The sequence below is a fragment of the Pangasianodon hypophthalmus genome, chromosome 6, assembly GCF_027358585.1.
Source record: "Pangasianodon hypophthalmus isolate fPanHyp1 chromosome 6, fPanHyp1.pri, whole genome shotgun sequence".
Taxonomy (NCBI): Eukaryota; Metazoa; Chordata; class Actinopteri; order Siluriformes; family Pangasiidae; genus Pangasianodon; species Pangasianodon hypophthalmus.
The window spans coordinates 13,427,576-13,454,873 of record NC_069715.1 but is presented as its reverse complement, the minus strand read 5'-3'; the positions used below and the strand labels follow the sequence as shown (position 1 = coordinate 13,454,873).

Below are 27,298 nucleotides of genomic sequence, written 5' to 3'. Positions count from 1 at the left end.
CAGTTTCTGGGTCATGAGCCAAAGGAGGATAGAGGCATCAAAGAGACATCAGCTAGAGTTTTGGGATGCACCCCAAGTACACGTATCCCCAGTCCTGTACTGCCTTTTCCTGAAGCCAGGCTGAAAATCACTTTATCTTGACTACATTTGCCACAGTCAGTAGCACTGAACTCCTGAACTATATTGAGCCAAAAATATTCATGGTAAAATATTCATACAACCCATTCATAGCACAAACAAATACACAGCAGTATATGTATGCTATAATTTATCTAGAAATGCTGTTTTTTGTCATGTTATTATGTACTAACTTATGCAGTATAACTTTACTGTATATTGGACATGGTTAATATTATTAAACAATTAATTAATTAAATCACTCACACACTCCATCATTCAAATTCTAGGAGCGATTAAGTCATTAGACTTTAGCCAAACCATCTAAATGCTTGTTTTTGGGAGGTGGGAGGAATCCACAGAACCCAGAAGAAACCCACATGGACACAGAGAACATGCGAGACTCCATACAGACAGTAACCTGAGCTCAGGATAAAACCCCACCACGCAAGTATACAGTATAAGAAACATAAAACAAAAGGTATGAAAAAGATAGATTTATTTAATGGCAAAATAGACCAAAACAAACAAAAACAAACATTAAAACAAAAATAAAAACAGACCAGGACCAGCAACAGTACAATGTTTCCACAGAGATGTTTTGGCGTTTTCTTCACCCACTCCTCACAAAAACAAAACAGACACACATACAAAACAAAAAATCTGTACTTACAAAAAGAGAACAAAAGACATGAGGTCTTCTGAAGAACAACACTATATACAAACACTGAAGATTAGCCACAATGTTACAACAGCCTGTTCATTCCTTTTTCTTAAGTCATTACAAAATAACAATAATCTCAATAATAACGGTAGAAATTGCGCTCACTTCTAGTCTGATATTCAGGAGAGCCTCGTCTCCAGCATGAAGAGATCACCATTTCCACATGACCGAGACGAGCGTGTGTTTACCTGTCAAACTAAAGCACGATCCATTCAAATGACTTAACATTCACAGGCGCAAGACTGCTGAAAATAGCACCTGGTCAGAAAAAGTAGGCTATCGTAGGGAGAAGCTAAACATTTAAGAGGGAAAAGTGGCTTTGAGGACGTCAAACCTGACGTGGTCACATCAAGTCCATACAGAAACTTCTCATAACCCCCCCCCTCACCCTCCTCATGAGGAAACCCCCAGGAGAAACTCTACAATGATTCAGGCAGAAACTACTAAAATTTTCAGATGAAATCTGGACACACCAAGCCTCAGCCAGTGGTCATGCAAATATCTGCAGCATCTTTTTTAGGGGAGAGGGGATCAGACAAGACCAAACAATGCTTGATTAAAACCTAAAACTGCGGAAATTCAACTTAAAAATGTTAGTGTTTCATTTGAACTAACAATGCAATCTGTCGGGGAAAGAAAAAGGAAACAATATATCAGGACAATTCTAGTTTATCTTTTAGAGTTCACCCCAACCCTCAATTCTACTGTGCCTTTCCTTCACCCATCTTCACAAACAAGCCGTGTGCGAGAAAGTCCACTTCACAAGGCTCATCTTTGCGGGCATTTGCTCTCAAAAATGTAGAATACATTAGTTTAATTATTTAACTTATTATAATATTGTAGCATAAAATTGAGAACCTGGGAAAATGTCCGGTTGCTGGACGTGCCAAGCGTTGGTAAAGGTCAGTTCTGTTGAGTACTTGGAACGTACAACAGCGTGAAGCTCCCTAGGTTAGATACCCCATCCCCCCGCCCAATGAATGTGAAATGTTTAAGTGTATGCCTATGTGTATGTGTGTATGTGCGTGTGTGTATCTGACAGTCCTCAGCACATGGATATGGTGACGTTGATGCCCAGGTTGCCATTTTCGGCAAACAGCTGGGCGATCGAGGTGTCGAACACTAGACAGTCACTATTCATGATGGCTGTGGCAATGCCCTCATGGATGGATCTCGGCGTGGCTTCCCAGGTGAGGCGCCGCCGGTGGCCGTTCAGCTCCAGCCGGTAGGCGAAGTTCTCTGCCTGCTTGCGCGTGCCGATCAGCTGCACGATGGCAAAGAACTGCTGGTGCCCATCATACTTCTCCTGCTTCTCCAGTACCAGCATGAAGTGGAAACCAAAGCAGGACTGCATCATGACCCAGTCGACGGCACCGGGTAGGTTGATGTCCGTGGCCAGGAAGACGATGTCCTCGCCCTGCAGTGTGGTGATGGACTTGTGCTGGTGCAGCAGGTGTGGCATGACGGCGTCCAGCGAGCCCTGCCACTTGCACGAAGCACCCGGACATGGGCACGAGTATGGCCGGAACTCACACAGCTCCTCGTGCTCGGCCTTGTCTGTGTGTGGCAGCGTCACTTCGCAGCCCGACGAGGCGTACTTGCAGGGGAACAGCACGGAGTTGGCCACCTTTTCCATGGCCAGGTTACGGATGGAGCCCAATGGGCCGCGGCATGTCGGACAGCACGTCAGCTTGGGCCGGCAGTTGCTGCACACCAGGTGGCCGCTCTGGCATTGCAGGATTGGAGGCAGCACATAGTCAAAACACACCGGGCACTCAAACAGGCTGGCTAGGTCGCTGTTAGAGGCTGTGGTGTTCACACGCTGGGAGGGGGCGCACTTTGAGGTTCCTGTGGGCAGCGCGGTGGCAGTCTGGCGACTCATTTCTAAAGATTGGACAGTTAGAAACAAGGACAGTGAGAAAAAGATATGGGGCAAAGTATAAGGGGCATGAGAGACAGCGGTTGATACCAACAGGAAAATGAGAAGGGGGAGAACAAAGGAGGAAGATACAGAGAATTATACACCATAAGGAGAAAAATAACATAATAGCACAACATAAATGGGGAAAAAAAAAAACAACAGTTAATGGTGAGTGATACACATGGCAGCACTTCTGCATCATCATACACACAGACTGGGATTACAATTATACAGTCAAATTTCTCCTAATGAATCTAAAACTCAAGACATCAAATCCTGCCTTTCAATGATCTGTTGTCCTGCTGATTTACCACAGATTTGGGGCAGCAAAGCAGGGCTATTTATTGTCCATATAATGCACAGCCGTTTGTCTATTTCCACTCAGCAGTTCCCATACATTGTCTTCTACTTGCTATGATAAAATCAGACGTAGGCCTTAGGGAAGAGCTTGGGGCATCTATTTTTGGCACGGACAATTTCTACACTTTTGTAAAAGGCAGAAATAGAGAGTGTGAACATAGGCGGGCTCCAGAGCGCATGCCTGCTGAAGGAGCGTTCCTATGGCAACAGGCTGTGGTGTGTGTGGAGAGGAGGCTGAGATCACGGCTGGATTTTTCCCTGCTGCATGCAGAAGCAGGGCGTGATCCAGTGCTCATACTGTGCTGCTGTATGTAATCTAAATGCATCTGCATCTAGCACAAGCCAGTTCACGGGAGCATGGCGTGAAGAGGACACACATCTTGCTCTCTTTCTTTCTTGCTATCAGTCTCAGTCAAAACACTGATGTGCCAAAGACAAACGAGCTGATATTATGGGAGAAAATCAGCGTTGTGTGTGTGTGTGTGTGTGTGTGTGTGTGAGAACATACATGGCTTAGAGGCAGCTTGTAAACATATCTGCTGTGATAAAGCCCTGTGTATTTTTATCCCTCTCACTGAGCTTCTCAATCTCTTGCTAAAATTAGCACAGAGCACAAGAGGCCTTTAGCTAGCCCTAAATACACAACCTGAAGCTTGGAGAAGAGGGCTAAATGGTAAGCTACACATGACCTTCACGTTTTTGTTTCAACAGTGTGTTTATTTTGCGTTATATGTCATGAATGAACTGTTCAATGTGTACGCCTTTTCAAACCAAACATATGGGTTGACAAAAGGTTTTGGGAAAATGTTGTTCCCCTCCACACCCAAATCCAAAAACCCACCAATAAGCCAGAACACATCAAACCAATGTGTGCATGATATGTGAAGGGCTGCTGGAATACTGAGAACAGTACAGAGTGTCCACCTTCTGTTAAATGACACCGCAACTCAGTGTGTGCCAGCTCCTCAGAAAGACTGCAGCAGACAGTGCTGATAAGCAAAATCCACCTCTCTGGCATAGATGTAGTGGAATGAGCCTAAATAAAATAGGTTGAGGATGTATGAGTGCGTGGAGTGTGCACTGTTGATATACAGCTTAGTGATACTGGTAGTGAGGAAAAACAAGTTTAGTGAGAGAGTTGTTAATAGATGTTGACTTTTGCTTGGCAAAGTCACAGTACAGAAGATGATGCAACTACAAGCCAAACAATCGAGTAATCAAACAAATTTTTGCTGAGTCACTGCTACTTAATCGCTGAAATGAAGTGAGTCAAAAATATGCGTGCAGTCTGCACTGCTTACTGGAAGGGTCTGAATTATTACTGCATAGATCAAATCCAGATTATTTCTGTCTGGAATTAGTCTACTTCCTAGATCCATCACTGTTCTGCATATTATCTACTGTTCAGTAACTTTCCAGATGTACTTGGCAGATATCTCTGAGTAATTCTGTGCAAATTTCTGGAATTTAAAGACATTAAGGACATTTAGACCATCAGCATTTCTAAATAATTAAATATGAAAATGCCTCAGTAGGCAAACAGCCATTAACAAATGGAAAATTAAAAGATCTGAATTCACCCCTGTTAAAAACATTTGTTCTTGTTCTTCCCAACAATGTATGTCTGGGATTTTACTTCTGTCTGAATCTGTCATGTCAGCATTTTTTAACAGACTGTGCATCTGGAAAGATTATGCTATCTTTTACATCCTACAAAATGACCAGTAGAAGCAACCCCAGGTAATAGACAGTATGATTCTGCCTGAATGATCATATTGGTAAAGATTCTTTAATATCCCATTGGAAAAGTGGTTTCATACTCGTTTTTCAGTATGGAGACAATCCAGAAAGCACACGATCTCCCACTGAAATCAAATTGAAACCAAATATCAGTTTAAAACAGAACAATGAATATACACACTTTTAAAGGGCCTTTAAAGAAGTGATGCTTTTAAAGCTTTAAGGTAAGTTGTTGAGTTCCTAGCACAGGTATAGCCTACATACCGTAACATAACACAGTTAGCCGTAACATAAAAACCACCTGCCTAATATTGTGTAGGTCCCCCTTGTGCTACCAAAACAGCCCTGATCCATCAAGGCATGGACTCTACAAGACCTCTGAAGGTGTGTTGTGGTATCTGGCACCAAGATGTTAGCAGCAGAGCCTTTAAGTCTCGTAACTTGTGAGTTGTGGCCTCCATGGATCGGACTTGTTTGTCCAGCACGTCCCACAGATGCTTGATCGGATTGAGATCTGGGGAATTTGGAGGCCAAGTCAACACCTTGAACTCTTTGTCATGTTCCTCAAAGTACTCCTGAACAATTTTTTGCAGTGTGGCAGGGCGCATTATCCTGCTGAAAGAGGCCACTGCTATTAGCGAATATCGTTGCCATGAAGGGGTGTACTTGGTCTGCAACAATGTTTAGGTAGGTGGTATGTGTCAAAGCAACATCCACATGAATGCCAGTGCAGCTCCATACGCAGCAAGCTGTGATGCACTGTGTGTTCTGACACTTTGTCATAGCCAGCATTAATTTTTTCAGCAATTTTACTACAGTAGCTCTTCTGTGGGATCGGACCAGATGGGCTAGCCTTCGCTCCCCATGTGCATCAATGAGACTTGAGTGCCCATGACCCCGTCACTGGTTCACCGGTTGTCCTTCCTTTTTGGTAGGTACTAACCACTGCATACCGGGAACACCCCACAAAACCTGCTGTTTTGGAGATGCTCTGACCCAGTCATCTAGCCATCACAATTTGGCCCTTATCAAAGTTGCTCAGATCCTTACGCTTGCCTATTTTTCCTGCTTCCAAAACATCAACTTTGAGAACTGACTGTTCACTTGCTGCCTAATATATTCCACCCCTTGACAGGTGCCATTATAATGAGATAATCAGTGTTAATCACGTCACCTCTCAGTGGTTTTAATGTTATGGCTGATCGGTGTACATATTATGGTCAAGTGACCTATTAATGATCAAGTGCGCCCTACACCCAGCAGCTTTAGGTCAAAACAAACAGGTCTAAACTATAAGTATGAATATGAGGTGTACGTAGTATGTATAGAATATTTGGTGTGAGGACCATGTGATCACTTATCTTGTACAAATCTATCATAATTATTACAGGTTTTCTCCTCCAACATAGACGTGTCTCCGAGAATCTTATCTCATCCAAACAGTACTTATGTCTTTCTGGTTATAGACACAAGCTGGAATTAATACTGATAGATCTCTTTCCAAGATGCATGCAGCACGCAGATGTGTCACGATACAAATGATTAGCAATTACAATTATCATCTCAAACCACAATAAAAACATGACCAAAAGCAGACCCACTGTCAGAGTCTGTTGAATACTTTTGTATTTCTGGTGTTTGTCAGTTATTGTTTGAGCTTTTTATAGTAAGACTTGAGATTAGATATTAATCCATTAAAAACATTGGTTTGTCTCAACCAAATAGATGTAGTCTAGGTTCATGTAGTTCTGAGCTATGAGGTGAGCTCAATTACTGGAAATGTTAGTTCCAAGAATGTTACAAATATCCCTCTATAATCTCTGGATGTTTTGGTTTCTAATTTTCTAGAAATACCCCTGCTTCGAACACTTGGGTGATTATAAAACATAAGTAAATACTTGAAACCTGACTCAGAGCTGCAAAAAGTGACTTGTGTCTGATGGCAGCTAAAATTATTCATATTTGGACCATTTTATTATATTAATTTTTTTATTTTGGTTTCTATGTATAAGTCTATGAAATATAAACTGGATTAACACCTTCAACTCCCTGTTATTATTCAGTTATTAAAGAAATATCTTACCTTGTAGCTACATATGCTTTTCAAATTATTTCAAAATAAGGAATGCAAATTTGAACCCACTGATGGATCCTGGAAGTCCTGGATAGGTTATTAACACAAAGTAATAGCTAAGCAGTTACATATACATCCTTGTCAATGAAACAGTACCAAATAAGGAAAGGGAAAAAAAAAAAAAAAAAAAAAAGCAGTGAAGTGATCTGGGAAACATACTCAGGTCAGGGTTTTTTTTTTTTTTGCTGAATTACCATCTTTTTAAAAGTCCAATTCGTGTATCTGTCCTGAGGCATTCCTAGTTCTCTTTGTAATAAAAACAGCTGCCTGAGACCCAGAAGTCCCGTCACACCCTTTATTCCAGGAAAGTGCTGAACTGAACTGCTGTGCAAGTGGAAAGTCTGCAGCCTATCACATAGCACAGGAACTCTTGTATTCCCAGAGGAAGCCACTTCATCAGCACTAATCAAAGTCTGTATGACAAGGCTAGTTAAACCATGATTACAAGCTATACACACCCTGACGGTCATGAGAGTTTGTGCTGCACTCTATTGTCATCGACTCACCAAATAATAAACATGAATATTCAGGACATATACGAAGGCTCCTTTTTAAATGGAATTGGAATAGTGGAGGATTACACAACTCACATTTTATATGGAAATTCCATTTTCCAATTGTGTTTGATTAAGTGGTTATACATTCTTAATACAAGACTTCTTTCTTTCTTTGTATTACATGTACTTTGAGCCAAAACACAGCCTTAAGAAAAGGAAGAACTGTCTTGGCTAACTGACTTCATTTGAGTTAGGAGAAAAAACGTGCAAACTATTCCTTTAATCAGGAAGCATTCTTTCACTTCATGCATTAGCTGTTAGAAGGTGAGCATTAAGAGTTTGCCTGCTGATGTATGTGAGCCGTGTGACATAACTGACCCAACGTTGGTACAACAGCAGCAAATAAGTGTAATCAGTTAATCACATTACAGTTAATATGGAAACAGGCATGAACTTCAGTAGTGTACTTTTACATAACCATTCATCCATACAGTCAGTTCTCTCTGCCTTCATATTTTAACTGCAGAGCTAGAACTATGTACAGTTTGGATCCATGATTTGCAGTATAGCAGTAACATTCAGTTACAGGCTAGCTGTGTAATACGCTACTGCTGATGTTTTGTGCTAATCTACACACAGCTCTGACCTTCCTGTTATGAAATCTTCATAAACAAACTATAGAACAGAAGCAGCAGTCAAACACCAAAACCATTAAAGAATCTAAAACTCAATGTTGAGGTCGAGCAGAACCTGAATGATTAGTCTGAATAAGACTGGCAGTTATTATGTAGGAATATAAACACCATACAGAAGTGAATGGTGCTTGTCAAAGCACACTATAAGTTAACAGTTTCAGCTTACCAAGATTTCTTTTACTTTTCTTGAAATACTGCTACATCCACTAATGAGGAGAAAAAAAAAGAAAAAAAAAAAAAAAAAAGCAAAGGCTAATGTAATGTAATTATAAATAATGTAATCTAATGTAATTATAAACTATACCTCAGCTCCTTTATAATAAGGGCAAAATGTAATAAAATGCAACCTTTACACATTGTTGTTTAAATATAAACAACGACTGAGGCTTGGTTTATATTTCTGACACTGCATATCTGCAAGCATGTGTGGTCTTAGTGCATGTTTTCATTCTGTATCTGGACCAAGCAGAATTAAATGAAAAATCCAGCACATTCATTGACATGCTAGTCTATTTTCACTTTGTTTTCAACGGCTTCCTACATTACTCATAATACCATTCCACTACTGGCTGGTAGAAGTGCCAGTGGGAATTCATCTCTACCTAAAGAGAGTGATGCAGAAGCACTTTAATCCTTTAGTCTCTTCAACTCTCTCATATCCTCAACTGTACACTGTGCCTCAGATTATACCTCTAAGCTTGATCAATGCCATCGTGCTCATCATCTTGTAGATCACTAACTAGCTGAGCCTCTGTCGTAACTCAGCCCATCTGCACTGTTTAGTGCACTCAATTCTGAGACTTGGAGTCCAGATTTTCTCCACTGCTCACAGGAATAACGAAAATACATTTCAATATATTTAATGTGTCTCAGGGTGGCATTTTCTTTTAAGCAGTTCATGTATTGAAGCATGTCAATGTACCTAGTGTTTAAATCCACAATTCTGGCCATCACAGAATGATGAATGTGTCAAATTTTTCAGAATTGCGTGTCTTTACTTACTATTTAATTTATAATGACAGGTGCAGCCAGTATAATGCTTTGCACTTTATATTTGTATATTCCACAATATTATGAATTTATTCACAGAAAACTATAATTTGACCACATCGACATGTGTGACATGAAATACAAGAAAATAAACTTGAGAGAACCTCACTCATGCTGTTAATCAATAGCTGTCAGAGGCAGGAGTTTTATCATAGAGGAGACATTTTATTACAGACAACACTCCACAAAACTAACTGATAAGTTTATCAAAAGCCTTTAACTATTTTTTCTATTGCGAGCTATTATGTTTAAGATTTTAACACACTACATTTTCCAAAAAAAAAACAAACAAAAAAAAAAAAAAAGTAGAAGGAGCATGTACCCAGCCTATGGCAGATGTGATGAAATTTTTATTTTGATGCATGGCACCATAGATACAAACAACAAGCTGTTAGCTGTTAGGAGGACTTCATGCTAACATGTCGGTGCAGCTCTGTGTGCCACGCTTACCCATAATCTCCACCTCTGCATTGTGTTGCAGTTGCTTTATCACAGAAGAACAAACCAGCAATGCCCAACTTTTTGGAGCCTGAATCACTTCCATATTACTGATGTAGCTTCTCTTTTAAGAACTAATTTGTTGTCAGGGTCAGCAGTGAGCTTCCTCTCTGCACTCATACCAATGTTTGTTTCTTGTTGCGTGTCAAGCACTAATGACTCGTTCTTACATCAAAACATTGTGATATGGCAAAATCAACTTTAAAGTTAGACCAGTAGTATCATGAAGAGTATTATATTACAGACCCCTTCTTAAAACTCTATAATTAGACTAGTATTCTATTCTTTGATTGACAAAACCCTAGACCGCGAAGATTGTTCATCAGACCTGACAGGACGAAGCTCAAACAAACACAAGGGTCGACAAAAGAGCACAAAGAACTTTGACCTTTGAGAAGCTCAGCTTGCTCTACTACAAGTCACCTCAGCATTCTACATGTCTACATGTCAAACGTCACCATGCGGTCTGGCTGACTGCTTCACCAGTTGAGAATGTGGCTTGAGGTCAGACTTCATTACTTAACCAATTCCATGGAGATCTTGGGTTTGTTCATTGGTGTACGAGGTGCTTAATTTGATAATGTGTGGTCTGTCGTGTTGCATTGTTTTGTCTACCCTACATTAACAATGACACTGTAGGTGATGAATATTTGATTCATATCCAACGGCACTGATTCTTTCCAGAACTGGTAGTAATCCACAGATTTTTCAAAATTTCAGCATAATTTGCACATTGAAAAACAAACATTTATCAGTAATGTGCCTGGTCATGAACACAAAGACAGATTATTCTGTTACCAGTGAAGCAACTCTGGTCTTTAAAGTTTGTCCATGTTGACAACACAAGTAAACAGAGGTGGACTGGCCGTTGGGAAGTTCGGGAATTTTCCCGATGGTCTGCTCCATGATGCTACCACTTAAAGACGCTACTTGTGATTAGTTCAGTCTGCCAAGTTCTGATTATCAACTTCCTGTGTTTGTGGAAGCATGCAGACTAGACAATGCAGAAGAAAAGGCGGAAAGGCGATGGGGAGAAATTGCAAAACAAAAGAAAATCGGCTCTGGCAGATGCAGCACGGTTTTCAAAAATAAATGAACTTTTATTCTAAATTGGCTGCTGGTGAATGCAATGATGGCAAGAGCAGCTTTGAGAAAGCAGATACTCAGTGGCCTAGCCTAACTAGCTAAAGAAAGGTAAGAAATAATAAGGGTGCTTTTATATCTATGAGGGGTGAAAGTAACAGCAGATTGCCGCAGTAATGTCGTGTTACACAATTTTATAGTTTAAATTATTTAAATTTTTAAAAGATTTTTTAAATTGTTTTTGATGGCTATAATTTTCTCATTTATGTGTTATTACATGTTGGATTTAATGTAACTCTATGCTTTAATACTAGTCATTTTAAAGCAAGTAAACAGGCTGATTATATTTCTCAGTCCAACCCTGCAAGTAAATAAAAGTTTGTGGTAAATCTGTAAAAATCTGTTTTATTTTTCTTCACAACATCCCGCATGTATGTCCCCAAGCTATAAACTACAACAACGCCACAAAAGCCTGTTGCGGTTACGGGGTGGGACGTGCATGCAGCAAACATGAATCACAGCAAAGCACTGAAGTAACCAACAAATACTTAGATCTGCTATATACACACATGATCAAATAATCTCTAAGGCTTAAGGCAAACCACTTCATAACCATTTTGTGAGATAATTTTAGACGCTTTAAACAGACCTGTTTCCCATCACTGCTGCTGTGAGCAATCCTTTATCTGTAACGCAATACTTCTTGTTAATTGGTAGAATTCCTTTTTAGGAAAGAACATTTTAATGGTTAAGGGTCTGCTGTTATTATACTACAGTGTTGCAGGAGTTTGCCGGCACACAACTCTGGCATGTTCAGACAGTCATTTAGCAGCACCAGTAGCGAACAGTGGGTTTAAGAGAGAGATAAGAGAGGGGCTGGTGGTGTGGTGAGGGCAGGCTGAAACAACACACTGTATCAGTGCACCCCAGGTGGAAAGTGCCAACAGTGGGTCACAGGGCACAAGGGTTTGATGGCACAGATCTGCCCTGCTCCTCCAGATGGTGAAGGAAGGAGATTACAGGGCCAAGTCACAGTGAAGGACACACTCTTCAATTATCTGGTCCCCTCCTTCTCCATCACCCCAATTTCCACCACAACTGTAGCATTTTCCAGGACTTCTTTTTCCTCCACATATTTAAGCTAAAACATCTTTAGAATCTAAAGAAAAAACTACCATTCAGATAACTCACACAAAAAGGTGGAGATGTAGCAAAAGTTAAAGTAGATCAACACCTTACCTTCGTCCATATGATTCCCCAGTAAGGCTATTTTCTTCTCTTGAAATGTGTGGACCTCTGCAAAGAGAAAGAGAAAGAGTGGAATAAATAATGAAACAAACTGCCTGAGCTCTGTCGGGTGACCCATGTGCTCAGCTGCCGTTAGGCAAGTTACCTTTTCTATTCAACAAGACTGGCTTTACCTGAAAGATGAAGCCATGTTACAATCAGCCTTGAGTATGACAGGTTATGAACGCGGAGACTTGCACGGACAAGTAAACATAACATTTCCCCTAAAATTAGGCTAAACTTGATGGAGAAGCACGATTCACACTACATACATGAAACAAAAATGAAGTTGGAACATGGAGCAGTTTGTAAAGAGTGGGAAAACCTTTTTTCTACAAATATATGAAAACACACACACACACACACACACACACACACACACACACACACTCTCTCATGGCACCCAGACTAAGTCACAGTGCAATATGGGCCAAGCCTTGCACACTGACTACTTTTTAGATTAGTGTTTTTAATATTTTAGTATAGTGATGGATCAAAAGTTCTGGGTAAAACATTCAGCAGTTTAACAGCTTTTGACTTTAAACCTGGCTAATGATTAGCTGATGAAAAATTACTTGACTTTGTATTTCCTTGTACTCATCAGTCAAAAACATTAATACAGCATGTTACTCCTAGCATTTCTCCGATGAGGGTCAGATTTAAGTTTTTAAGTTTTAGACCCTGTCCACACGTGCATTTATGGACGTGTTTAAAAAAAATGCAGATTTTTCTCTGTGTTTTGGCCTCCCATCCACACGAAAACAACATTTTTGGTCACGGACAATGAAAACTGTCATTTTCACTGTTTATGGGTGGACATGAAAAACACATGTTTTTGAAAACTCTGATACACCAATCTGCGGCTTTTGTGTGCGTTATGAACGTGCTTGGACTTCACTTATCATGGCTGCTGATTAGGCATGTAATTTTGTGGTGTGTTTTTTTGTTTTATTTGATAATATTATTTTAATTTGTTTTATTACACTCTCATGAGGAGGTGCCTGAACATGACACAAGCTGTACTGCTTTTGAGTCCACCACTCTGGCAGTACAACCCAATACTATGAACAGTGTTTTATGATAGGACCCAAGTGTCGCCATATTTCCACATCACTGTCAGAGCACACTTATGAATCCTTGTGTCATTTTTCGTTTTAATACTTTTGGCAAAAACATGTGACATGACCAGGATAAAGCAGTTACTGAAGATGAATGAATGAACGAATTACTGAGCTTAGACGCAGTCATAGTGCTACAAATCTTATCAACAAAAGTGAAAAGTAGTGGATTTTTTTGGTATACACATTGAGTATAAAACACAGAAAACCCATTTTAAAGCACAAAAACAATATCACTATATAAGAAAATGTAGTTCTACAATTCAAGTTCTATCTGACATGCATACATTGAAACTCAGAAGCAAAAGATGAAAGATTAAAGAGGTGCACTATTCTTAGAGATGTATGTGATACAGTGAGTGAATCGGCATTCTCTTAGTGGGCAGGCGTGTTCCTGCTTGTCTTTACTGTATTGTCAGATTAGACTGTTTACTACTAAACACACTTAATGTTACTACAGTACACAGTTACATTACAGTGCTCTCCAGAATTATTGGCACTCCATAAAAATGAGGGAAAAAAGTATAAAAACAAACATTACACACAATCATTTAAATTGTCCACTCACACGATAAATGAAACTATTTATCTTTGTTCTAACAAATTTGTTTTTAACTAATAGTATTTTCTTAAAGAAAAAAAACAAGTTTAAATCAAAGTTATTGCTCCTACAGAATATTTTAAGTAATGCACACAATGAATTGTTCAGTAAAATATTCTTTTTAATATGCTCTTAGTTCCTCTCAATTCATGTCTTGTTTCCCTGGGGTATAAATATGAGGCTGCATACATGTAATATCTCTGTCACGTGTTAACATGGAAAAAACTAAAGAACATTCAATACAAGAGAGACAGATGCTTGTTGACCTGTGCAAATCAGGTAATGGGATATAAGGAATACAATATAAAAAAAACCCACATAAAACATAAAAAAGAAAAATTAGTTAGAAATAGCTAGAGACGGCACTTTGCAATGACCGCCTCAATATCTGGACTTGAACCTTATTACTTATTGCATGTGGCATTCTTTTTATATGGGCCTATTAATTTTTTTCCTCATGTTCATGAAAAGTGCCAATAATTGTCAAGGATATGCGGCGTAACAACAAATGCATGTGTGTAAATGAAAGTTTCGTTTTCTCCTGTGGCCACACTCACATACACACACACAAACAAACAGGGGAAAAACAAAGCAGAGTAGCTCTGTGTCAGAGAGGACTGGAATCTTACAGCAAACCAGGAAAAAGCAAATTACAGCAAGCAAGGAAATGCTCCTGCTTTGTCTTTCAAACTCTCAGTCTAGCATAAGCACGATCACGCACACACAGACAGTGGCTACCTTGCTGGAATTTACCTAGAGGTCAGGCCCAGATGAGGCCTGCTAGTAAGATTTCACTCCATTCCAATATGAACATGAAGCCCTAGTCATGGGTTTATAGGATGATGTCTGAAGGAGACCTAAACAGACAACATTCCATACAGGCTGTCTGACAGCCAGAGCTAAAACAGAAGAGTCAGTGAGCACGCACTGGGCTTGTGTTACCTTTAGGCTTGCTGGCCGTTCGGGCAGCTACGCATGTGAAGAGCTTGAACACCCCCTTCCATGAGTAGACAGGCTGTAGCCTAGCGGTGGGAGACATGGGGATCACAGCGACTCTTCATTGCGCTCTTTCCATAGAAACAAAACAGCCCATAACAGAGGGCCGCCAACCAGTCCAATATCCGATATGCTCACTCAGTGCTGGCTCAGATAAAAATACTGCTCCACTAGCTCTCTCAGGTCCACTGCCAGATACTCTCGGGACACTTGAGGGTGAGGCCTGGCCACTTACCCACACACATGCAAAACCCTTCGAGTTATCCAAATGATTGTTCATTGACTGCTACAAAGTAGATGTGTGGCTTAAAGGCAAAAATCACCTTTAAAGCGTAGCCCAGGAAAAGCACAATGAGCAGTGGAGAACCCAAAAAGAAGGAATCTAGGAGCAATCCAAAAATGTATACTGAGCTCAGAGTGCCTTGCAGGAAGCTTAAGAAGGAGCCCAAGGAGAGTGGGAGCAAGAGGGAGAGCCGAGGAAGACAGGAAAACCAACAGCAGCAAAGCGAGCTTCCCCACTCATCTAAAGGCACATTCCAGCGGCAGACTGAGGGGCCACTCCCAGGCAGGCCCAAGTATCCTGCATGAACTCCAAATGAGAGACAGGAAGAAGAGAGTATTCCCGGTGGGGCAGGGGTAAAATCGCAGCAAAGCACTACAGAGAGAAAGAACAGAGTCCAGTTTGCATGTACTTTCGCCAATGCAGTCTGTAGGCTGAGGAGTCGAATGACAAGCCGGAGCTGGAATGCCCCCCCTCACTCCCCGTCTCACTCTCTCTCGCTGTGTCTGAGCTGTACTTTGGGCCTGGCTCGTGTCAGATTACACAGCTCCACCTCCTCCTTTAACCATGTGCCTCAGACAAAGAGAGACTCAAATATAGCAGCACTACACCGAAACCCACAGAAGAGGGCACAGCAGGAAAACAGCTAGAAAGTAACTGTAATCTACTTATTATAAGAAAGCATTTAATTAAAAACAACAAAAAAAAAATCTCAGACAGGTCACTTTACCATCAAGTACTCTTAAAAATAAATCCACCAGTCTTTGGTGAAGTCAAATTTAAAAATAATTTCAAGGCTGAAGAAGCTATGGTACAGAGCCTCATCACACACTGACAATGCTTTTCCACTACTACACCATCGTCAATAATCACACTGTCCAAGTATCTCAACATCCAAAATACTCCAATAGCACTCAGTATAAACAGACACACTCACAAGTCTGCCAAGACTTGACCTTTCTGCTTGAGGAGCTCAAGTTAATGCCACTAATGACTACAGCGTGGTAAAAACAGCAAATGCTACAAGAAGAAGTAGCCTTTATTTGTCACATATACATTACAGCACAGTGAATTTTTTTTCTCTGCATATCCCAGCTTGTTAGGAAGCTGGGGTCAGAGCGCAGTGTCAGCCATGACACAGCGCCCCTGGAGCAGACAGCGTTAAGGGCCTTGCTCAAGGGCCCAAGAGTGGCAGCTTGGCAGTGCTGGGGCTTGAACCCCTAAACTTCTAATCAGTAACCCAGAGCCACCACTGGCCCCAAGATACCTGGGCTCACGACTTTTGCACTGAACGATGCTGTCAAAACACCCTGGAAAAACTCTAAGCTTTGCATTTTTTCTGGCAAAGTTTGTTTGCATTTTACTGAATCAAATCCTGAATCAAATCTCAGAAGCAAATTCACACACTGGTATCAAAAAAACTCTGCCAAATTTTCAGGGAACAAAAAGCGTGGTAAAAAGAGCCCATATGAATGCTTAGGTGTTTAAAGCCAGAATCTCTCACCTTTCGAAAATACCCACTTACCAAGAATGGTGAGAACAATGACACTTCAGCAACATCAATGACTCAGGCTTACTACAAACCTGAGAACTCGTAGCACCCTCTTAAAAAGCCACTGACCACCTGATCACAGTTTCTGTTTCAAGTTTCACCTTTACAAAAGGGCAAATGCAAAAGTGCGAGTCATGCAAACCTCTCTCATTGTAGGACTGAATGGTTACAGCTGCTATGGTGGCATGTACTCGGGAGTAAGGTAATGGTTTGCCCTGTGTTTGAAATAATTATACAGGGCTTGTTAAAACGTTTATGATGGTACACCTGTAAAAACTCATAAAAATACTAACCTCAAACAAAATAAATAATCTCCAGGCATGAGCTTGGTTATGTTATCAGTTGGATATTTGTAAACTGGTCTATATATACACATTTAGTTATGGACTGGATGAAATCTGATTTCTTCTGTACAGTTTAAAAGCCACTGTAATCATCTGACAGATTCATTCAAAAAATGGGAAATTGAGCACAGATAAAAATTCTTTAAGGATGCTACAAACTAGTTGTAAGGGTAACAATCAAGTGGACTATGATCTCCAAGTTCATTGAGGGACTGGAGTTTAAATCCACAATACATATTTTGCTTTTCTTTCTTTCAGTTAAGACCTACATATTGTTTTGTTGCTTGAAACTGATGGACAGATCCGTTCTGTCGGCATGCTGCATACTATCATTTTTAACTACCACCAGGGCACATGACAGTTTAATAACCTTTCATTAGGTAATGCCATCAGATAGTTAATTTCAAACAGCTGGAAATAAAGAAGATTGTTTACTTGGGTGGTATTTATTTAATTGTTGTTTATTTAGGTGTACATTATGATGGCTTTATTTATTTAATTGTTGTTTATTTAGGTGTACATTATGACGGTTATATTTATTTAATTGTTGTTTATTTAGGTGTACATTATGATGGCTTTATTTATTTAATTGTTGTTTATTTAGGTGTACATTATGACGGTTATATTTATTTAATTGTTGTTTATTTAGGTGTACATTATGACGGTTATATTTATTTAATTGTTGTTTATTTAGGTGTACATTATGATGGTTATGATTGCCATTCAGCTGAAATAGGGTGTAGTCTATTCATTTCATACCAGTCTATTCATAAGGCGATTAGCAAAGTTCAACTTAAATGGCTGACATTATACAGGCATCTTTTTGAGCCAATGTTCATCTGAATGACTGAAGTGACTAGAGTCTAACAGGAGGGTGCTGGCCTACCAAACATTTGTTCATTTCCTTCTTTTAATTGCTTTTGAATTTTAGAATACACCCAGATGATAAATGGCACAAGTGCCTCCATTTTTACTGCGCACTGAACAAGGGCTAATACTTATGCTGCATTTGACTTACCTTAGAAGTGGGAAGTTGTAATGATGTCATTTTCAACTTGTGTGTGTTTAAGGTACAAAAAAGAAAAAAAAGAAAAAAACTGGAGAAAAAAAAAAAAAAGATGGATGACTCCATGTTCGTCTTTTGTTAGGAACAAGCTAGCCAGCTGTGATGAGTGATGTATAAGGAAGTCATAGTTGAGAAGACTACTCCGAGTTCCCAAGTAGGAATTTCGAGGGGTAACCTTCTAACTACCTAGCCAAAAAAACTAAAATGGTTTGAAAGCATTCAGGACTTAACCCTGCTTGTGTGGAAACACTATCGGAATAGTTTCTCTCCTTGCTCAGAACCATTCAGGCCTACAGCTGAAAAGGCTGAGACTAAGAGCAGTAAGACGACTAATAATATATGAGAATGGACAGGAGGTAGCTTAAGCCTCACACTGGCTTATATGTTTAAAAATAATGCTCTAGGTTTTTTTTTTTGGTTTTTTTTTTTTTACAACAGCTCCAATAGAACCACCATTTTCTAGTGGGTTAAAGATTCCAGTATAAATATATCTCAGAACAGGTTCAGTGTTAAACTAGGACAAATGGGAAATGGCATACAAAGTCACACATTTCCTGCTCAGTGAAGTACAGCTCACCTGTCTGTACAGATCACAGATCTCTAAACTAGAAAACTAGGAAATATGCAACCAGTATTGTCTATATTGTATGTAGGCCCACACCCAAAAAGTAAAGTACAGTGTAGACCTAGAGAGTGCGTTCTCACTACAGGGTCATGTGGTGGGGTTTCAGTACAAGATTATTTACATTTATTACACAATCCATCATGGCATGGGACTATTATCAAGTGATTACGTCAACCAAGTCAGAGCCAGGCTAATAAGGTCTTGGCATTCAATACATTTTTATGAGTTCTGCGTACTTTTTTTTCCACTATACGACAGTGGTCTCAAACATTGGGTCTTACCTACATTTCAAAGCCTGATCTGTTTAATTCCAAGCAGTCAAATTCAAAAGAAAGGCCAATATCCACTGGCTGTCTCACTAATCAAAACACGCTGATAGTAAATTCATTTTGCTTGCCAGGTTTGCACAAGGCGAATCATTTTCAGTGTGTGGAATCAGCTTCAAAGCTTTGGAGATGACTTTGAAGTTTAAATGCCTGGAATCAGGGAATCGGCTCTTTTTGGGATTGACACCCAGCACCTTTGACGGGAGTTGACACACAACATATGCTAAAAATATACACCAACCAGCCATAACATAACATTAAATCCACCTGCCTAATATTGTGTAGGTCCCCCTTGTGCCGCCAAAACAGCTCTGACCCGTCATGGCATGGACTCCACAAGACCTCTGAAGGTGTGCTGTGGTATCTGGCACCAAGACGTTAGCAGCAGATCCTTTAAGTCCTGCAAGTTGTGAGTTGGGGCCTCCATGGATCGGACTTGTTTGTCCACCACATCCCAAAAATGCTTGATTGGATTGAGATCTGGGGAATTGAGGCCAAGTCAACACCTTGAACTCTTTGTCATGTTCCTCAAACCATTCCTGAACAATTTCTGCAGAGTGGCAAGGCGCATTATCCTGCTGAAAGAGGCCACTGCCATTAGGGAATACTGTTGCAACAATGTTTAGAAAGGTGGTACGTGTCAAAGTAACATCCACATGAATGCCAGGACCCAAGGTTTCCCAGCACAACATTGGACAGAGCATCACACTTCCTCTGCCGGTTTGCCTTTTTCCCCCACAGTGCATTGTGGTGCCATCTCTTCCCCAGGTAAGCGATGCACACGCACCCAACCATCCACATGATGTAAATGATGTCTTCTGTGGGATCGGACCAGACGGGCTAGCCTTCGCTTCCCACGCGCTTCAGTGAGCCTTGGGGGCTCATGACTCTGTCGCCGGTTCACTGGCTGTCCTACTTTGGACTACTATTAGTAGGTACTAACCACTACGTACCGGGAACACCCCACAAGACCTGCCGTTTTGGAGATGCTCTGGCCCAGTCGTCTAACCATCACAATTTAGCAAAGTCGCTCAGATCCTTACGCTTGCCCATTTTTCCTGCGTCCAACACATCAAATTCGACAACTGACTTTTCACTTGCTGCCTAATATATCCCTCCCCTTGCCAGCCATTGTAATGAGATAATCAGTGTTATTCACTTCACCTGTCAGTGGTTTTAATGTTATGGCTGATCGATGCATATTGTGCACGTTAAGAAAATTAAAAAACAGTTCTAACTACATACAAGCTAACTGATTCAAATCCACTTCTTAAATGTGTGTAATACATATTTCTGTGTTGAATGGCAAGAACAACATAACCTCAAAATATAAACTGATGCTGCTTGTGGCGTAACTATCTTCTGCCCTCTGTGCCTTTAATTCAATGCTAAGTGCATGTGGATTTATCCTAGCTAGCTACTTAACTAGACTAGCTGAATGACAACTCTTTCTAATTTTTAATCAGTTAATTTCATTAAGGCCACAAAAAGAGACATCCTATTTAAATCACACCCAAAAGGACTGCAGACGACTGACTCTGCAAAACCAGAGTCATCACTCAAAAACTTGAAAATATCAAATAACTATTATTATGGTTCTCAAAGTGTAAAGTTAAAATGTATAAATACCATTTTTATGAACTGACTTCACAGCTTTGCCTTACAGACAGGGCTGCACCAAAATGGTAGGACTACAGCAATCACACCTACTTCAACTGCTGTCTGAAACCAAATGAAGCAGAACGTACTGTCTACTACGCAGTTCATTACAGAGTCCATCCCAGCTATTACCTCCTCTTCATCGTGAACAGATCCGTTGCATGGAGAGAGACCATTAGTGCCCCGCCTGGTAACGTGATATGTGTGGAGAGCACAGCACTCAGTTTGCTAAGGTAACGTGCAGCTGAAACCATTAGAAGACTAATGCAGTACACCATGTGACCGAACAGGGTGTGCATCTCTCTCTCTCTCTCTCTCTCTCTCCCCCCTTCTCTCTCTCTCTCTCTCGGTGGCAGATGATACCCACAATCTTATGATCAATCACCAAATGCAAAAAAGACCAACATCTTTCAGTGACAAAATCTTTAGCATTTAGCATTAAAAATGTTTAGCTTTGATGAAATAAACATGAAAGCTGGACAGGCTGGCTGCAAAGAGGCACCTGAGGTACACTACAAGCACAGAGCTGGCTGACAGTAAACAAGTAAACAACTCTGCCTACCTGTATACCAATAGCTACACTCTCTTTTACAAACATTTAAAGTTTGGAAAAAAAAAAAAAGAAAGAAAGAAAATCAATGTGCAACAATTACTGCTCTGTTTTAATGAGTGTATCAACACTATCCAGCTTGTGCCTAGAGAACAAAAACACAGATTAGGTGCTGACAAAACTAGGGTTAATGGGCTAGCTAGCATCTATCAGTGTTTAATATGAGCAGAGTCAACTCCAACACAGATAGACATGAGCTGTGAGATTACAGTGGAGCAACCGAGAGCTTTTGCTCTTTCACCTGGTACTCAGTAACTGTTACAGTCAGACTAATGTGCACAATGGAGTTTTTATTCTCATAATGCTGTTGTAATAAAGAGAAAGCTGATAATTATATCCTTATGAATACATGGGCCACGTCCCAAACCGCATACCACCACACTAAACAGTTTATCAGTACACCATTGGTGTCATTACTACTTAGGCATACTACTTAGCACACTTTGTGTGTTCACACAGATTGGGATGTGGACCTTTTATCTGTGCAGTGGAGAAGGATGCAGAACAACACAACAAGAAGCAGCATGAAATTCCGAAATCTTTACATTAAAGCTGCTGGATGTAAGAACAGGCATATTCTTAACTGTAAGGCACATCCGTGGCCTAAATATTGTGTCCCAGTATTTTTCAAGGGCTTTAGGGAACACACTGACATGATATTGTTGCTATTAAGAGAAAACATCATGACCAGAAAAAAAAAAAAATAAATTTTCAGTCGAGGAGATAACCTCTTGGCATTGGATTATCGCAACCTGTTCAGTTTCGATTTAATGACTTTCTGTATAAGCCATACAGATGTAAGATACAACAAGGCAAAGACACAGTTAGTACTATGTACAGTTAGTAAGGCCATGAACAGGTCATGTTCAAGTTCTATTGCTGTTATGAGATGCAAAATGCCAGACTAGAAGAGGGCAATAATGTAACAATGTGCTATAAATGATCACAATACCCTTTTACATGATTATAGCTGGTATAGTCGATATTTTTATAATACTGATCAATTCCACTGTTACTGTCACTGTTAGATTGTTTCATCTGTCATCCTTTTCTATGTTAAATATTTTGTTTTAGTTTAAAGCTATAGATTTGTAGTTTAATGTGTTACTGCTGGTTTGCTAAGTGTCATGATACACATCATAAATCAGGAACCTCACTTCAAGAATGGTAATAATATGTTGTCAGATTGCTTATCAAATAGAAGCAATTTCTTGTCTAAATGAGAGAACCAAATTCTACTTAATCAAGAGAAAACTACACTGTTATATACAAGGCAAAACCCTCCCACCTTCAAGTCACACACAATAGGATGGTCTTTATTTGTTGCAGTTGAACAGATGGCCAACTAGTATTATGACCATCCAGTGATTATCCAGTGGGTACGCTTGTTAGACGAGGGAGTAACAGAAATGATATTTAGCATGTGTGTATGTGAGAGGACAGCTCCTTCTGAGATGCAACAGAGGGAAACAATATAAAAGGGAGAGTAGCAAAAGGACGCAGAAGTTGTCAAAGGGCTCAAAAGAACCAGCTGTCATTTTGGTGAGAGGTTGCCAACTGTGCGTGGCTCGGCATGTGCAGCTGCTAGTGAGGCTGCAAAAAGCCGAGGGGCAGACTGATCCTGAACACATGAACTAGTTAACCAGTGTCACAATGCAAAATGACTCCACTGAGCCTCGTACAAGAATAATCCAATTTAAGTGATTATCATATGGAAGGTTAAGAGCTGGCGTCACACAATCAATACAACTCAATCACTCGCTCTATGAGGGCAGCAGATGCTACCCAAACAAATGACACACAGTTAATAGCCTTTTCCTAAATGGTCATCTGCTGCTAAACCAGGTAAAATTTGTGAAAGTTCAGTTACATAAAATTCCCTGCTTACAGAAATCTGGTTAACAGTCATTTCCAATTGTTAATGATTTGTTTATGGCTATAAATAACACAACCTGGCTGTGATTTGTGCGTAAGAAGCGCTTCATGCCACCACTTTTGACTAACATTACGGACTCTAAACAGATATCTGTTTTGTAGTCGGTGATCTACAATTTCTCTGTCCAATGATCTTTAAATATTCCATTTTTGCCTTTGACTTTTCTTTAAACAAGCCAGGTCTGAGTATCAAACGCATGACACGACGGTAAAAAAACGAAAAATGTACAAAAATTCTTCCTGCTCCAATTTAACTTCTCCAGCCTTGTAGCTAGCTTCTAGTCTGATGATCTGCTCTCAGCAAAATAATCTACATAATTAAAGGATTAACCAATCGCATGCAAAGGAGATGAGCTGCTTAATAGTTAGAAATCTAGAGACACTGAACTAGGGTCAGATTTTCCTCCATCACATTTTCAAGTCTACTACAAATATTTTTTCAAGTACTCAGTCTGTTCACCAAAATACTTCGCTGGGTCTGCACAAGTCAGGTAACGAACCCTGTGCTACACTACTTTGGTCTAATTTAGAAAACTCAAGATGGTTAGATAAGCAGCTTTTTACCAGTTTTGGATACCATACTGAGCATACCACAGTGACCACACTTATAAAGCTCATTAACCTGACTCGCTCTAGGAAACAAGTCCAAAATAAATACCTTATGCAATTTACCACCCTGATGGGGGTATGTGAACTGTGTTCCAGGTTGCTGTGTTGATCAGTAAATGAACATGAACTTGAACACAAACAGTGCCATAGATCCTGAATGTCGCAGCAAAACAGCTCAGTAAACAGACTGGTAGTCGTTATAGATACTTGACCTGCGCCATCTTATCACTGATTACCCATCAGCAGGCATTGGCTTCTGTAATGAATACAACAATCCGAGTTATACAAGCTTCAAACTGACACTCTTTCTGATTCATGGCTTCAATATGGAGCCCATAGGCAGCAAGGATGCAAGCAGGGCATCGGATGAAATCACAGCTGCTGTGTAAACAAAACAATCGATCACACTGGCAACATTAGCACCAAGATGCAAATAATACATCCATGTAGCACGATCCTGTGTTAAATCCAGCAGGGTGTTAACAGTCGCCTTGGTCAGTTATTACTTACAGGACTGTTATTTTCTATTTCACGAAGCAGAATGATATAGACGCTGTGTGTGGCTGTTGTTCCTAACAACAGGTTACAAACCTTCAGGAATCGTGTCGTGAGCTGCAGTACAGCAGGTATACAGAACCTGAGCCGGGTTAAATGCATGGGATAATCGCCAGCTAGTCACGATTTTCATTATACACTCATATACACTCAGACTGCTCCTGCCTCATTATTATTCTGGGTCAGAGGGTCGTATGCTGGCTGGCTGGCAGGCAATACAACAAGCTAGCTAGCACAAATATCAAGGCCGCTGCTACATGTAGCATGGACATTAAAGGACATTATCACATTATCAACAAGAAACTGTTTTAGTGTCATTTCAGAGCTGCATGCGGAGGTGGCCAGCTTGCTACATAGCTAGCTGTATAAACAAAACCATACCTAGCTAGCAGTCCGCGAGCTTAGGAAACCATTTAATTAGCCAACTTAGCAGGGTAGAAAAAAATAATAAACAGGCCCAGGTTTGTACACACACACACACAAAGAGAAAGAAATATATTTGTATTGTTTTTTTTTTAATGCTACAGCTGAGACAGAGGTTACTCACTGCGCCAGCAGCCAGCCTCACGAATGCTATAGTGACAAACTAATCTGCCATGTTTACAAGCTATCGTCATTAGCCTCGAAGCTAACTAGCGTTAGCCAGCCGTTGTTCGAAACAGAAAGGTAACCCCGTTAGCTCAAACCAAGCACGTTACACGTACAATTATCCAGAACTTACCTCTAGATAAATATCCTTGTCTTTGTGCTATTAAAACCCACACGGATAATCCGCCCGCTGTTTATGGTTTGGCGGTTTGGATGTCCACATTCGCAGCGGAGCTACAATGAAGTCGCTGTGGCTGCCGGCAGCCTCGGGCTCGCGCACTCACCGACTCAAATAGTTTGGTAACGAGGCTGCGGGCGGCGCTGTGCTCCCACTTCTTACCACATCCAGCCAGATGATGCACCTCTGATTACAACTGCTCTGGAGTCATGCTGCTGGCACAGAATGTGGGCTACATGACTTGTGCTCAGGACGTAAACAGACTCCCTGATCACCCTGCGTGCGACAGCAGCGCTACTACTTTACACAGCCAGATCACACTGGCTAATTTGCATATTCATCGAATAGTCGTGCTCATTTGCATATCAAAACATAGGGATCAAAGGTTACTTTTTTTTTCCTCCCCACTTTGTAGCTTGAACACAAAAATGACAAAATTCCAAGTTTCAGCTTCCTAATTACGAGTTAAGTCGAACACAGCATCTATCTTAGCCAAGTCTTCTGCTGGCCTGTTTTCTGGGAGGTGGGAGGAAACCGGAGAACCCAGAGGAAACCCACACTGTCAGGGGGAGAACATGCAAAGACACGCCACACAGAGAGCAACCCGAGATCAGAATCCAGCCAGAAACCCTGGAGCTGTGAGGTGGCAATGCGATCCTCTGCTCCACTGTGCCGCCTGCACATCTGGAAATAGACATGAAGAAACGGTCAAGGATGGAATAACTTGCTTTACTCTAAAAACAGAGAGTAAAGAAAGAAGAGAGTATAAAAAAGAGTATTTACACAGTTGGGACATCAATGGTGTTCAATGATTGGTTGTTGGGAACAATGCTGATCAGTGATTGGTTATTGGGAACAATGCTGATCAGTGATTGGTTGTTGGGAACAATGCTGATCAGTGATTGGTTATTGGGAACAATGCTGATCAGTGATTGGTCGTTGGGAACAATGCTGATCAGTGATTGGTTGTTGGGAACAATACTGATCAGTGATTGGTCGTCGAGAACAATGCTGATCAGTGATTGTTCGTTGCACACAATGCTGATCAGTGATTGGTTATTGGGAACAATGCTGATCAGTGATTGGTCGTCGGGAACAATGCTGATCAGTGATTGGTCATTGGGAACAATGCTGATCAGTGATTGGTCGTCGGGAACAATGCTGATCAGTGATTGGTCGTCGGGAACAATGCTGATCAGTGATTGGTCGTCGAGAACAATGCTGATCAGTGATTGGTCGTCGGGAACAATGCTGATCAGTGATTGGTTGTTGGGAACAATGCTGATCAGTGATTGGTCGTCGAGAACAATGCTGATCAGTGATTGGTTGTTGGGAACAATGCTGATCAGTGATTGGTTATTGGGAACAATGCTGATCAGTGATTGGTCCTTGGGAACATAGGCTCATGAAAGTGTGACTCAGTCAGGCTTTACACACTGGTGGTGAGTCGACAGAACCTGCTCACTTAACTCGTATAACCAGCAGGTGTGATGTGAGCTGGAGAACTTGTATCAAGTGCAGGACAGTTGCTCATGTGTGCTCAAAAAGTCACTAAAGAGATTTAAAATCTAGCAACAAAGACACTAAGTTGGCAACAATGTGTGTGAGTGTGTAGATGGTATAGAACAGTGAAGGCACTATAGAAGCTGCATGAACCAGTCTGATAGCCTGTGTAACTGATAGAACGTGTACTATTAGTTAACAGTCTATTATGTGGTGTGATTAACCTTCCATATCCAGTTGCACTTCCAACACCAGTCCGTTCCTTACGCTTATTAATAATTTACTTTCCCAGCCACACTGGGACTAGAGTATCTAGGAGTAACACTCAGATACCTTTCACTTCATGCCAACCTATAGTATTACTGGGGGTCATAATGGAGGTAATTTACACAGTGATGCTCTGGTATTAGGCCATATTCACACTATCAGTTTAAATAAGACAGATGCTTTGACAGACAGCTTGAAACAACGCACACCTAAACATTCAAGTAAAGGCATTGTATACCTTTAATATTTTATAGGGCACATCTGTTATTAAAAAAAAACCCTAAATCATAAAAATCCTGCATAAAAGGAGACATAAAAGGACATTTATTACTCCATTTACATGTGTGAATAAAAGAACTTAGCCATGAGACAACTGTGAC

General features: G+C 40.6%; 1 protein-coding gene across 2 annotated transcripts; it reads right to left on the bottom strand.

Annotated features, from left to right (window-relative positions):
• Positions 1-599: 599 nt before the first annotated feature.
• Positions 600-25,439, bottom strand: siah1 (siah E3 ubiquitin protein ligase 1). 2 transcript variants are annotated; one of them, XM_026927383.3, is made up of 3 exons: positions 25,104-25,439; positions 12,059-12,115; positions 600-2,725 (listed from the first exon to the last, which is right to left on the bottom strand). In XM_026927383.3, exons 2-3 carry the CDS (start codon positions 12,066-12,068, stop codon positions 1,887-1,889), a joined length of 849 nt encoding a protein of 282 aa, XP_026783184.1. In that variant the 5' UTR covers positions 12,069-12,115; positions 25,104-25,439; the 3' UTR covers positions 600-1,886. The 2 variants fall into 2 exon arrangements, with proteins under 2 accessions (XP_026783184.1, XP_026783183.1); XM_026927382.3 differs by lacking the exon at positions 25,104-25,439 and adding an exon at positions 14,768-17,472.
• Positions 25,440-27,298: the final 1,859 nt, after the last annotated feature.